The sequence below is a fragment of the Podarcis tiliguerta genome (genome assembly GCF_965153285.1).
Source record: "Podarcis tiliguerta genome assembly, chromosome: 6".
NCBI classification, from domain to species: Eukaryota; Metazoa; Chordata; class Lepidosauria; order Squamata; family Lacertidae; genus Podarcis; species Podarcis tiliguerta.
In genome coordinates this window covers 70922392-70937611 of record NC_139539.1, presented here as the reverse complement: position 1 = coordinate 70937611, position 15220 = coordinate 70922392, and the positions used below count along the sequence as shown (strand labels likewise).

The 15220-nt window shown below is 42.9% G+C and overlaps 1 protein-coding gene across 3 annotated transcripts in view; it reads left to right on the top strand.

Annotated features, from left to right (window-relative positions):
- Nucleotides 1-15220, top strand: part of TGFBR3 (transforming growth factor beta receptor 3) — a 142279-nt gene that overhangs the window by 8411 nt on the left and 118648 nt on the right. For all 3 annotated transcript variants that reach the window (XR_014512318.1, XR_014512319.1, XM_083444870.1), the window contains exon 2: nt 12473-12649. Coding sequence is in view for 1 of the 3 variants with exons in the window: in XM_083444870.1 (XP_083300996.1) it covers nt 12589-12649 (61 nt within the window). In the remaining 2 variants the exon portion in view is untranslated. The remainder of the gene's footprint in view (nt 1-12472; nt 12650-15220) is intronic.

Genomic DNA, 15220 nt, shown 5'->3' with positions numbered 1-15220 from the left:
TTAGTGTATTGTACGAAGGTAGAAATAACATTAATTCCCCCCCCACACACACTATCACTTCTGGACTCACCCACCACCTTGCACTGAAAAGGGTCCCCGCCCCTGATTTAAGCTGATGGTTAAGCCATCAGGGGAAAGCACTAACAGCAGCTAACTTGCTAGTTCAGGGGTATCCAACATAGTGTCCTCCAGATAATTTTGCTATTGGCCATGCAAGTTAATGAATGATGAGAGATGTAATCCACAACATTTAAAGGGCACCATGTTGGATTCTTCTGTGCTAGTTGGTTTAGATCTTAGGTGCTGCGGTTAACTCTGAATGCTGATGCGGATGATGAAGATCCGACTTGGTTGGCCCTTCTCACTGGACCTGAAAGGCAAAAAAGAAAGCCATTTCCTCATACAAATAGTTTAGTTCTGAGGCTCCAAGTGCCCTTTTCTTTCATTCTGATTCGCTTATATTTTGTAGAATAACAGCAGCAGCAACAAGCTTTCAACATACAGTATATAAAAACATAATAAAACATTAAACATAAACAAACTTCCATATATAGGGCTTCCTTCAGATGTCTTCTAAAGGTTGTATAGTTACTTATCTTCTTGGCTCGGGGGGGTCACATAACTCCATACTCTCCAACATTTCTCTGATGAAAATAGGGATGTCCCAAGGAAAGTGGGACATTCCAGGTTCAAATCAGAAACCTAGATGGCTTCTGTAAATCCAGGACTGTCCCTGGAAAATAGGGGCACTTGGAGGGTCTGTAAGTTCCGTGGCAAGTTTTAGTTAAAGACGTGCTCATGCAGAGATTCTAGGAGGTCTTCAGCTCCTGTCTTGGGGATTCCCCTTCTTTCTTGGATGGCAAGACCTTTCAACCCTCTTTCTGGGCGACCTTTGATAAAAGCATCCTCCTCCTTTTCCTTTTCTTGCTGTCAAAGCGCCTGTTTCACTTCCAGGCTTGTAAATGATTAGCTCAGAGCATAGTAAGGGGGAGGAGGGGACTTCTATGCAGAGGAAGCACCTTTTGACTCATTGTTTTAGAGGTGTTGTGCTTAAAAGGCTTTTCCACATGTGTGGGAGAAGTTTCCTAATACACTTATGTGCATTTAGCGTCTGGGTTATAACCTTTATTGAAAGCTGGTTCGCTTGATCTTATTGTTGAGCGTCTTGTTCTTAATCACAGAAATAAAGTGCAGTTTTATTTGTTACAGGCATGAAAGGACTATGTTTCTGTTCCATAAACAAACCTCTAACATTTGCTAACGTTCAGCACATCTTGTCAATGCTCATGTTCAAAACCAATTCAAGTTGCAAAAAAAAAAAAAAACCAAAAAAAAACCCAACCAATCCAATTCACATGTCTCATCCTCATCTGTGAACTTCCTTTGTGTGAGCCTTTGCACTACTGCCTTTTTATTCCTACAGCAACCTGGCCTCCTTTCTGATTTCAATCTGGTAGAGATTAAAATGGTTTGTTTTCTGATAGGGAGTTTCCCAGTGAAGCTTTATTTAAACAATCTTAGGAGCTTTTATTATCTCTGAAAGCTAATTACATCAACCGTTATGAGGCAGTGCCTTAGAAAGGACCTTTTCACCCTGGGAAGAAAAAGAAGTAAACTATCCCACTTCTATGACTTTGCTGATTTTGTTATTCACAAGGTGATGGATATCCAGATCCTTTGCTGTGTATTCTTATTTTCTGAATACATCTGGGGTTGGGTGATTAACGAGTTTAGGTGTGTACAGTCATGTTCTGAGCCAAATCAAGTAAAAGGGTAGTGCAATTTGTAGAAGTCAGGTGTAGTTGGAAATAATGTGAACCTTTTTCTGTTCATGATTTTTAGACAAAACTTCAAGTTGCTTCAGCGAAATAGGAAACAAAGGGTAGAGGGATGTGTGTGTGTATCATTCTTCTTATTGCATTGTATAAAACATTAAAATTAATTAACACTACTAAGTTAGGGCAATTAATTTCAATAGATCTGTTCTGGGTAGCACTTAGTTGTGTGCAACCCAATTTCTCTTCTAGCCACCTTTTCACACAATAGTGGGGCGGCTTGCACCAAGCCTGCATATTTATTTAAATATTTAATGGTATGTTCCATTTACGTTGGAGATAATGACTACTAGTTTGCATCTGTTTGCACCAAACCTGACAGCACATCTGTGACAGGCTGTGTCATACTCCTTGCACAGCCTTTGAGGGGCAAGCTGGGGGGGGGGGGTGGGCATTTGCTGAGCAGATTCTGTAAGGGTAGGGCTACTGAGAGAGTGGGTACAGAAGGCATTGACGTACCAGAGCCACAGCTAAGAACATGAGTCAGGCTTTCTCCCAACAGCAAAACCATCCCTGACCCCTTATGTAAGGATGGCTATGTAATGTGTTGGAAGAATATCAAATCAGGGAGGGAGAGCGGATGTTCCTCCTAGCATTTTGAAATGCCCTAGCTACACATGAAGTTTGCATTATAGTCTGGCCTTCGAGCTCTCTCTTCTTCAACCAGAAGGTTAGGACTTGCTACCTGACCCGAAGCGAATCAAACCAGTGACTTTAACACCAAACTCATTCCTCTAATGTTTGGATTAAAGGTCAGTCTCAGGTTGAAAAAAGTTGAATATTCCTGTTAGCTCACCAGGTGACTGGGGCATCTCTAGGGTCTCAGGTAGAAGTCTTTCCCAGCCAGGGGTGGCTCATCCTGTTTTTGCCGCTTGAGGCGAAACCGGGAAATGTCTCCCTTCCCTGCCGCTTCCACTGCTGCTGCCGATTCCCAGCAAGTTCTTGTGTCTACCGCAAGATCTTGTGATATTTTGCTGAGATCTCATGGGAAATTAGTGCTGATGCCGGCACCACTTCTCTGCCAGCCGTGGAGGCAACAGGGCAGGTAGCAGTGCTCATTGGGGTGCCGCATCGGGGACTTCCACTGCCTGAGGCAGCGGCTTCATCCTGCCTCATGGTTGGGGCAGGCCTGCTCCCAGCTCTACCACCTGACAACCTTAGGAACCTAGGATGCTGCCTTATATTGAACCATATTATTGGCCAATCTTGCTCATTATTGACTACACCATTTGGAAGCGGACTGGGGTGTTTCCTAGCTCTAACTGGAGACCCCAGAGATTGAACGTGGGGCCTTTTGCATGCTAAATGTGTTTTCTAGCACTGAACTATGGCCCTTCCTCACATGTTAACGGGTAAATTCAGGTGTGCTTGGAGACCATGTGCTCTACCCTCCATATATTGCTTTTAAATAGACTTTTGTTAAACTGTCCTTGGGATGGTTTGTCAAATTAGATTCAAAGTGTGTGTTAGAGAACAAGATGGATTTGGTGGCTGTTTGCAGGCAGTAAAAAGTGAAAGCCGCTTTCCTCTTCAGGATGTGATTATGTATATTTTGTGGCTTCCTGTAATTTGATGGAGCACATAGTAATACATTAAGCAAAAGAAAAGAGCAAAAAAGTTACGAGAGTCACGTGGGAATAGGAGGGGGCACAACTGTGATTGACATAACACATCTAATCTTGGCATTTCTCCAATTCCCATAGCCTTTAGCCGAGATTTGTAGAAATGTCCTGATATGCGCAGCAGCAACATGTCAGTAATTCTTAGACGTCAGAGCAACTCATCGGGCAAAACCAAAAACCTATTTTAGCTCCCTAAAAGTGAAATGCTTTTGTAAAGCCAAAGTTCAGTCTTTCCTCCAAGAGCTTATGAATCTGTTTATGTTTTGAGTGATAAGGCTCATGGGCTGATTATTATTACTCCCTGAGAATCTTCCAGTAATATTTGAAAATGCTGTTGTTTTATTTCCCTATTATAGGGGTGGGGAATCTGTTTGGCTCTTTGGGCCTGATCCTCATCAGGATCTAGACTTGCAAGCCAAACTTCACAAGTGGGGAGGGTTTCCCATTTGTTAGTCACCTGATATCGCAGTAACAGCAGGTGATTGAGCACTTTAAAATTCTGAAGTTGGGACTTCAAAGTACCACATGCAGCCCACCCAGGAGATTTTGGATGTGTGAGGGACTTTCCCATGGGGAACTCCCTTACGCATATGATCAAACAGACTTTGCAAAGAAAAGTCAAAATGGCAAGATTGCTCAGGCTATTTTGTGCCTGAGGCAGAAAATCCCAAAAGTACTGTACCTCTCCCCATCCCTGAGAGCAAAAATAAAACAATAAATTAAGTAACTAATAATTTGCTGCCCTTTCACGACACCCCAAAACAGCTGTCTGAAGCAAGTACATTACTATGCCCAATGGTAGGGCCAGCCCTGCAAAATAGCTTTTGAATTTTAATAGTTTCTCTTTGGGGGAAAATAGCTTTTACTTTAAAGGTGATTCACATGTCTGCATTCCCAGTAATAATTGTATTTTGAAATAACTAAGAGTGTCTAATTGGCATGCCAGATGCAATCCCAGTTTGGAGTAGGCAAATCACATTCTGAAGATAATCTGGATTAAATTTCCCAGGTGAGCGCTGGAACTGGATTGGATGCTGGCTCTGGCATTCAGTGATTATCTCATCATCTGTGAAAAATAGGCCCTGCAGGACAACACTTTTCAGATCAGATACCCATGGCAAGAATGTGTATCGGAAGCTTAACTTTCCTAAACACACTGTGCTGCATTTTTTATTTGGCTCTCTGTTTTAAGAATTTTGCAAATAGGTCAGATGCTGCGGGATCTAAAACTTGTTTCTAAATCTAAAGCACTGTGTAGGGAAGAGGAGATGTACACTAGGATCAAAAGCTAAGCAAATCTTTCTTCATTGTTTAAAATAATGCCTTCCATAGTCATTTTTACATTTTAAACAACTAAACATTTGCATTCTGCACATGAACTTAAAAAGTTTCTAAGGTCATTGGAACAATAAATACACTTGAGAACTTTGCTGGACCTCAGCTCTCATAATCTCTGACCATTGGCCATGCTTACTGTGTCTGATGGGAGTTGTAGTTCAACCACATGTGGAAGGACACACATTAGCCACCCCTGCTTTAAATAAAACACTGAACAACTTTCTTTTTCCCTTTTAGCAGGAACTCGCCTTAGCTGTTGGGTCTTTATACAAGCATAGGATCTGAAGTTGGACTGAATGTGTTGTGCCAAGGCAGGGGCCTGTTGGTGTAATCCAATCCCCCCACCCCAGAGTGGCTCCTGCTTGCCATCTAAACATGACTTCTGAATGCCTTATTTCTAAAGGCAAGATGAAATACTAATGGCGGTGCCGCCCTGCCATTTAGAACAGTGGGAGAAAGGTCTAGCTCTCCTGTCCCCTTTTGGAGGGTTTCCCATAACCCTGGCCATTTTGGGAAATAGGATGCTGGATTAGATAGATAGGTCCTTGGTTTGAGCCAGCAGTGCTTTCTTTGCATTCTTCTGCCCCTGCCCTCCATGCAACCATCTGAAGCTCTGAGCAGAATTTGTACATGCACAATTGTATATGCACAAGAACCCTGCAAAAACTAAGGCCTCCCATGTGTATTGGCTCAGTTCAGAGGCCAGGGGTGGGGTCTGCCCCTATGATTCATCTCCTCCACCTCTTCCACACATACAGTGTACCCTGCTGATCATCTGAACAAGGCCATAGGTCTGGATGCCTTCCAGGTGGCCAATGGTCAGGGATGCTGGAAGGCATTTGGACTGGCATCACTTTGGAGGCAAGAAACCATGTCAGAATCTCTGTATGAAGCAGCTACTTCACTTTGCTGAAAAGCTGATTCTATTTTTTTTTAAAATAGAAAGGCATTAGAGGGCCATGAGTCAACAATGTCACTTAAGTAATGTCAATGAGTTCAGCAGAGTGACTTCTAAGAGGAAGGGTTTGCTTTGAAGTAATTAAGCTCAGAGGTGGCCTACTGTGATTCTCCACACGTAGTTGGACTGCAATTCCCATCAGCCCCAACTAGCATGGCCAATGACCAGGGATGATGGGAGTTGTAGTCCAACAAATATCTGGAGGGTCCACAGTTGCCTACCCCTGGTTTAGCTTGTCATTGAATGCTGGCAGAATGGGAAGATCCTTGCGTTGTGCTGGATATTTTCTCAGTTGAGGCTGGAGGTCATGAACACTGACAGGAAGCGAGCCTTAGGAACTTTGCTGTGATAAGGCGATCAGGAATAGGAAGCTGTTTTTCATGCCGCAGAGAAAAAGTTAGACTGAGAAGATGATAGAATGCAAATAGGTGGAAAGCAAAGCAGGGAAATAAGTGGGACGGGAAGGAGATAATACGAGAAACAGATGGTGACATTTGGGAAACGGCACAGAAAGCGGAGAATGAAGGACCCAGTAGGACAGTTATGCCCAGTTCCTGTTAGAAATGACAAAAAAGGTTGTCCGGTCAGTGTGTAATCTGAAGTATATTTATTGTTCTTTTTTGTTTTAGAACAGATGGAGGAATAGGAACAAGTAGCCATAATCACTAGAGGAAGGAAACTGTGAAGGCTTGAGGGACTTCGTTTACGAGAACAGAATATAATATTCACGTTGGTTGGAGCTTGATGACATTCAGAAGGTAGAAAGACTGCCTTTCTGCAAGTTTTTAATGTAAGACAGCACTTGGTGCAGACCGGTCTCTCACCATTTTTCACTTTTTCTGGCTAAAGACAAAAGATGAGATTTTCAGCATCATACAACTTTATCTTGAGAATACAGGGAACTGGAGAAACTGAACGCTTGTCTTATAGCGGATTCCTTTAATATATAGTACACATAAATACAAGGTGCCATTGTAGTCCATGCCGCTGAATGCTAGGTAATATGTACTGGATTGAGATACTGACATCTTACTTTTACATCTTAATTTTTGTGGGGTTTTTTGTTGACCACGCTATATTGCAGACTCTTTAGGTTTGATGAGAGGGAGGAAATCACTGGGGACTGTGAACGGGTCCTCTTGTAGAAATGTTGTGGCATGTGAACAGGTCGGAGATGGGTTGGCAGACTTTCTTTATGAGAGCTATGTAACCCTCCAGCGCCCTCTCTTTCCTGTGCAACAAAAGACTGACTTCGGCCATAATCCTAAACACATTCACAAGTAAAAGCCCCATTGATGCCAACTGCTGCCAGGGTTGTGCCCTTTGCTACCGAGAGACGGAGTTGCTTTATCTCCCATGACCTCTTTTTTGTCCACCACTTCAGCAGGCTCTCCGCACCACAAAGAACAGCATTGCTGGATTATGTACTGACCTTAAGGAAAGAGTGATCTAACCAACGGCTACAATTTTCCTATTCAGGGTGTCCTGTTTAGCGCGTCTGTATCAAGTGATTCTTGGTTCCCGATTCTCTTCTGTTCATTGTCTGGGCAACTGGTCATGGGTGTCAGTTTTAAAAGCTTTCAAAATGCTTTATTCATGGACTGTAGCATGTATGATAGCTGGCATTTTTGCATTATTCAAGGAACTGTGAAGGTTGCTTTGGCAATTGTGACTTTGCCATTTCAACAATTCTTTCTTCTTGCATCATGAAGGCCCACCATTCCATGTATCTGATAAAGTGAACTCTAGTCCATGGGATCATTTGCCACATGGGCACTGCAGTCCAAACCCCATTGGCATTTGGCCAGGGGAGGCCTTGGATAGAGCAGATGTATCCTTCCACCCAGATCTGCTCGCCTCTCCCCATGGCGTGAACAGACGGGCATTTGGAAATGGCTCCAGTGGAATCACCACAACACCAACCTGCAGAAAGCCCTGAAACACAGTGTTCCAGGTGCGGGGAGTGGCTGAGCCAAGATCTGTTGGATTCCAATCTGCCCATAGTACCAATACACTGGGCCCAATCCTGACCGAAGACTGGTGCAGCAATTGGTCTGTCCTTCCACCTCCTGTCCTTGCCAGCTGGTGGATGCTGTGATGATCCTGCTGTTTTGTTTTGCCCCCCCCCCCCCGCAGCAGTCATGATTTGGATTGCACCGTAGATATATAGTCTTTAGAAGGCCTGCATTTTGCTGTAACAAACACAGCTATCTTTATTGAATTGTGTTGTGGCAGTTGGAATGTCAAATTGGAACCCTGGAAATTTCTACTCATAATGAGTCCAGCTGTATGGCCTGAGGCAAGTCACACTCTCTTAGCCTAACCTATCTCAGAGCTATTGCAAGGATAAAATTGGGCGACTCTTTGCTACCATGATCTCCTTAGAAGGAAGGTGGAATATAAATGCATTAAATCAATAAATAGTACTGCTAACCTCAGACACATGTGTTAAAAAAGTTATGTCAACCAAAGAGTGCAGGAAATAACTTTCTATTTTGACCTAGGAGTTAATTGTCCATGGCTTTTGCCATCTTGCAACTTTTTATTTTTTATTTTTGTGTGTGTGTGTGTGTGTGTGGTTAAACTGCAGAGCTTAAAATGAATGCTGAATTTGAGGGAAATGCTCTTAGTTCAAACAGAGCTTAGACTTTTCAGAGTTTCAAGTTGAATGCTGCAATATTACTACTACTACTACTAAAAAGGTAAAGGTACCCCTGCCCGTACGGGCCAGTCTTGACAGACTCTAGGGTTGTGCGCTCATTTCACTCTATAGTCCGGGAGCCAGTGCTGTCTGCAGACACTTCCGGGTCACATGGCCAGCGTGACAAGCTGCATCTGGAGAGCCAGTGCAGCACACGGAATGCCGTTTACCTTCCCGCTGGTAAGCGGTCCCTATTTATCTACTTGCACCCGGGGGTGCTTTCGAACTGCTAGGTTGGCAGGCGCTGGGACCGAACGGCGGGAGCGCACCCCGCCGCGGGGATTCGAACCGCCGACCATGCGATCGGCAAGTCCTAGGCATTGAGGTTTTACCCACAGCACCACCCGCGTCCCACTACTACTATTACTATTACTACTACTACTACAGCATTCATCTTGAAACTCTGAAAAGTTTTCCCAGCCACTCTGGGTTGATTTACAGCATACCTAAAAACAAAATAAAAACACCAAGGATTAAAAACAAGCAAGAATAGCTTTCATTATAAGTGTGATTCTGACTGGACCAGTAAGGCGGTGTAGAGATGTATAGAGTTTGCACTCTGGTGAGACCACTATAGATTCACACTTGCCCTTTTCTTTCATAAGGAATACAGCCTTCCTCATATAATTGAGTTACACAGCAACTGATGCTTCCTGTTTTCAGCAGAAACGCCGGCTGTGCAGAGTGCTGATTGGTTGGCCCTTGTGGCAATCACAAAGCCTCATCTCTCCTTCGTTCTTGCTGCCAACGTTTTGTGGTTTATTTTTGAACAGCATAAAAACTGGGTAAAAAGCCAGGCGTCTGATTATTATTATTATTTACAGCAAGCCAAAAAACCCAGCTGAAGCATGGGGAGGAGACATGAAAATCAGTGCTCGATTAGGAGCCAGATAGGAGTGTGATAGGAGTGTGATTTAGGGGACTGGTGAGATTTGAATCTGTCTCACTCAGCAACAGCAACAATATATACTTGCTGCTATAGATAGATACACATACACTCTAACGTTGCAGATAATTGCTTATGTTTTTCCTACTTGAATATATTTCTTCCTTTTCTAAAACATTATTCCAAAATGGCAACTTTTCCTCTTTAGTTTAAATTTACATTCCCCTTCTGCCTTGTAGGAGTTTTGTAGAGCCGAGATAATGGATGATTACATTCCAGTATAGGGTCATCACATGCATCGTTCTTTAATTTCAGTGACACTTGTACAGAGACGTTACTGATAGTGTGATATATCACTGCCATGAAACACGTGCGTTTTCAGATGAGAATTAAGACATTCCTGCATTGAGTGGTCAATAACATGTTAAGTCCATCCCTTTAAAATGTAAGTGCAGTTGATTCCACACAGAGTTGGAACTTTATTCTGCTGAATAGTTTGAGAAATTAGGCTTATATTCTGGGTTTATAAACACCTAAAAAAGTCATTGCCAGCTCTCCTTATAATTTATTATTATTAATCTTTATTAAATTTGTGTACCACCCTTCATCCGCAAATCTTGGGGTGGTTCACAACATAAAAATGCAATATAAAAGATACAAAATACATAATAAAAATAAGAGCAAAAACAAATAAATAATGTCCCTTAACAACACATTTAACAGGGTATCGGGTGTCCAAAGGCCTGGTTGAAAAGTAACATTTTTGCCTGGCGCCTAAAGGTGTATAATGAAGGCGCCGGATGAACATCCGTGAGGAGAGCATTCCACAAACGGAGCCACTGCAGAAAAAGTCCATTCTTGTGTTGCCACCCGCTGGACCTCCCGTGAAGGAGGCACACAAAGTATTGCAATTTGTGGCTTGTGCCCTGAATGCTTGACACAAGAGAGCCTACAGTTAGTATCATAAATCACAGAGCTTTCTTAATATATTGCCTAATGACTATCTTGGGCAGGAAAAGTAATCTTTTTTTTTAAATGCACAGTCCAAAACAACAATTAATATTAGGGGCTTAGAATTGTTTTCCAGAAACCCACTCTGTAAGTTTATGAGAGCACTTTAAAACTTCTTCTATATGCGCATGTATTTGTTCTGATTTGGTCAGTTGATTGACTTTAAGTCTTGTTATATGGAAGAGGATTTTACGTTTCCAAAGAAGAAGAAGAAGAATCTGGCCACATGTAGCTCACATGTTTTACTTTTGGAAACCCATAGATGAACTTCCAGTAAATCTGCGGTTACACATTGGAATGGATTGTAAAGAACACATTATTTTGTTCCAAAGTCAACAGCAAAGTGTTCTTCTGCAGAATACGTGCAGTACTGTGGTTTTAATTTGTGTATGAGTGTGTAGGAAGGAGAGAGAGAATCTGGAAGCGTCGGTTAACACGTCAGGGAGAAGGCTTGCTTAAAAGCACTTCTTCCTGACTTGTACACTTTCCATATGCAAAGAGATTTTGGCGCATGTGTATGTGTCTATGCAGGAGGAACAGTTTAAAACATGAAACACTCAGACCAACGATGTTCAGTATAGCATTCTGTTAACAACAGTGGTCAGCCTCCGGGCATCTGGTGGCCTCTCAGTCTTCCTTTACTCTAGCGTGAGGGTAGACAAATTTGCCAAGATACTTTCTAATCACATGGAACCTTACTCTGGAACAACAAAATATGGACTAGCTGTTGGTTATGAACTGCATTGCTTTTCAACATTGCAATGGGTGGAAGCCACATTCACTGTCCATGAATTATAGACACATATGGAACTATACATTTATAAACTATTTGGGGTGGTAGATGGGCAAGATTGTCAAGGCAGTGGTGGCTGGTCAGCTTCCGGCATGGTTGGAGGAAAAGGGCTATCTGGACCCATTTCATTGTGGCTTCAGGCCTATTTTCAGAACTGAAGGAGCCTTGAGGCACTTACTGATGACCTAGAATCATAGAATTATAGAGTTGGAAGGAACCCCCAAGCCGTCTAGCCTCTGCAGTGCAGGAATCTCAACCTCAAAGGAAGAAGAGTCCACCACCTCTCATAGAAGTCTGTTCCACTGTCAAACACACCTTTGAGTAACTTCTGCCCTCCCATAAAGTTTTTGGAAACCTATGCTGCGTAATCGTCTTCTGAGAAGCCTGCCTTGCATCTGACTGTGAGATCCCCATTGGGTGCCCTGGCTGAGCCCCCAGAGCAAAAGAAGGAGGTGGCCTCACAGCTGTTTGGAGCCTAAGTCATTTAGGGCTTTAAGCACTGGGATTGGCACCTTGAATTTGGCCCGGACCTGAATGGGCAGCCAATCCCTGACTGTTGACTTTGCTAGCTGGGGCTATAATAGGAGCTGAGACCCAGCAACAGCTTCAGGACACCCAAGTGCGTTCCTCACACCCTAGCATAATGCCCCTCTCCATCTCATAATGGCCTCATCTCATTTTGAGAGGTGGAAACCCTAAGGCAAATCTTGTAAAATGTATTGGAGGGATGTGTGTATGAAAACCTGAGAAGAGCCGATAATTCTGTATAGCCCCTGTGATTCTCAAGATTTTTGAGGCACCAGCTGCCATCATTGATGGTAGGCAAAGTTAGGCAGCTTCTTGGCACACAATCATTTCAAAGTGAGTATAGTCAGGGCCATGACATGGTTTGGTTCGTAAGGAGGAGTTGGCTCAAAGTCTGCTTGAATTGGTCTCTAGTGATTGTGCTAAATTTTGATCAAAGGCTGCCCACCCATGATCAGATTTATTCTGTCGCAACAGTGAGTTCCAGAAAGATGTGCTTGTAAAAATTAAAAGGGGGTGTTCTTGGGATTTTGCATTGGAGGCTCTGGCTTGGAGCCAAATAGAGTGAGTGAATGAGTGAGTGGAATGCAAAATGAGTGATGGGTTTTGGGTTACACTGGGAGAGAATTAAACCTGTGACTGCAATATAACTATTTTTTCTTTCATTGTTCCTCAGTATAAAGGCTTTCTTTCTTTTTCTTTTTTAAAGGGTGCTGGCTTTCTCTGTGTTTAGTATTGTGTAGAAAGTCATTTCTCTGTAAGACATGCTTTTACAAGTATTATTTTTTAACTTTTCTTTGCAGGTAACTGAAGACTCTCTATCAAAGCACCTATAGTTGTAACATTTTCCCAGAAGGGTGCCCACCAGGCACAAAGAACTACAAAGAAAGTTGATCCGAAGACCCCTGGTGTGGCAAGAATGACTTCAAGTTGTATGATTCCAGTGTTTGCTTTGGTGATTGGGTGTTTAGCCTCTGCAGGTAAGTGGCCTCAGCGTCAATTTGGGCTTCCAAATGTTGCAAGCACTTGGATTTAATTGCAGGTTGCATTTTTTTTTAAATCGCCGGGAGGCATTTAGTTCAATACCAATGTAAATGTTCCCTGGCATGACTGCATTTGCAAGAAATAATATTTGGAACCTTGTTATGGTCTGCTACTACAAGCAAAACTGCACATTGTAACAGAATGGGCGTGTTCGTATTCTGCCTGTGGGCAGTTAGTGGCTTCCATGGGGAATGTGATATAGAACGATATAGATGTTTGGTCTGATCCAGCAGAACTGCTCTTTTGTACTTAGAATGGTCCATTTCCGCCCATGTGTGCTTGCTGTTCATTCAGATTTGTTGGAGCAACTCCCCTTCACATCCCATTCAACATCTGAGTTGTGTTTGCCTGGGACACAAGAGAGACCTTTCTCTGTAGTAATGCCTAGGCTTGGGAACTCCCTTCCGAGAAACGCCTGCCTTGACCTCTCCCTGATTGTGAGCCACCGGAAGGCCAAGGCATTTCTCCTTAGACGGGTGTTAGATCAGCCAAACTGCTCATGTTTTTAAAGAAATTGGTTTTGAGTTTTTAATCTTCGCTGTCCTGATACATTTTCATCGTTTTGTTGGCTTTGTGTTGGCCACATTTGCACATAATGCTAAACCAAGATCTAGTGCTATCTGCACAAGCAGGAAGGAGCCTGAGTGAAGCACCAGGCTTGAGAGCTTCTGCCTCCCTTCCTGTGCTGCCTGAAGAACTTTGCTAGTGTTTAGTTTCAGGTTTCATTAATCATGGCTTGTTATGCTGTGCAAACCAGAGCGTGTCCTTTAAAACAAACACTGGTCAGTTGCAAAGCAATCAACTTCCCAACCATGGCCTGATTTGCATGTAACACCAAGGCAAGGTTAATGGAAGCCAAGGTATACAAACCAACAAACCATGGCTCTTGAGTGTGGATTTTGTGGTTAATAAACCATGGTTAAGATGCTGGGCCAGGTTTTGACAATCAAATTACATCATGGTTTATAAACCATGGCATATGCAAACTGGGCCCATGAAGCTGACTTGTTCAAGTAAGCAGGTTTTGCATTAAACTGATGTCTGATTCATATGCAAGGTTAAGCCAGGAATCTCTGAAAGTAAATGCTAGTAAAGTCCTTCTCCAAGCTGGACAGGAGGAACAGGGCAAAGGCAGGGGAGACCCCTGTGGCTTTGGTCAGGCTCTTTCCTGCTTGCACACATGACACTATACCTTGGTTTTAGAGCAAAAATATGAAAATGCATGCGGGCTCAAATACATACCAGCAGTAAGTTCATATGATTTCTAACCCATGGTGTTCTGAAACTGTTTCTGAAGCCCACAAGTGATTTTTGTTCTGGCACAAAAGTATAGAGTCCGGCGGGGAAGTGTCCAAGATGTCCAAGATGATGTAGTGGGGAGACAGTGGACAGTGGATGGATGTCTCGTTTAAATATGAGATGTTCTCATTGTGGAAATGGTGACCAGCTGCAGGGAAAGACATGTCTGACCAATAAAGTGCATTACAAGCTGGCCTCTTCTCTCTTTTTTTTTCATCAATTGCATGGAAAATAATACTCTTTCAAAAATGTGTTTAAACCTTCTGGGACTTTCTCCAGGGTTTAACTTCAACGAAGGCGTCCAGCCAGTGCTTATTTTGATTCGTTAACACGACGTGATGCCTGGATGTTGTAATGATCTTATTTGGTGACAGATAAATATTTAAAAGTAGGCCAAATGTGTCTGAAGGTGATGTGCAGGATATTGATGGTTAATAGCAATACTTAGCATTTTTAACTGCTCAAAGGACTTTACACACATCATCTCAGTTATCCTTATGGCAACTTTGAAACGTTAGCCAGCATTGCTATCCCCTACTTCAGAGAAGTTGGTGGCTTATCCAATGCTACTAGCTGAGTTCATAACCAAAGTGAGATTTGAACTAAAGTTCTTTTAGGCTGCAGTCGCATTATGTAAGCCCATTGAACACAGTGGAAATTACTTCTGAGTAGACATATCTAGGGTTCCAGCCTTAATTATTATTTTCTGCTTGCCGTTGCATCAACAAATGATTTAGTTGGCTCAGACAGGATCTTTCTTGATGATTTTGGAAAACAGAAGTTGCATTTCATCAGCACAAATAAATTAGTGGTTGTTGGGGAGGGGGAACGAAGTTCACCTCTTGGATATATCTTGAGCATTATTTTTATGAATTGCTTCCCATGAGACATCCCAAAAGTATCTGCAATATTTGCCCTCTCTAAAACAATCTTGGAGGTTGTGGACCTCGGCTGCCAGGGAGGAGTAATCATTTAACTGGTACAGTTTTTGGTCCTCAGTTTCCCAGCTCATTTACAAAGGTCACCAGTACCTTGAACATAGCCTTACAAGGTGGTTCTTACGAGGATAAGGGGGAAGGGAAATCCATGCTTGTATGCCATTTTGAGCCCCTTTGAAGAGTGGCATCCTTTAAGACTTTGGCTGCATTCACGCAGCAGTTTATCCAGTTTTCCTGATGTTTCCCTAAGTTCTACCAGTCATGCTGGCT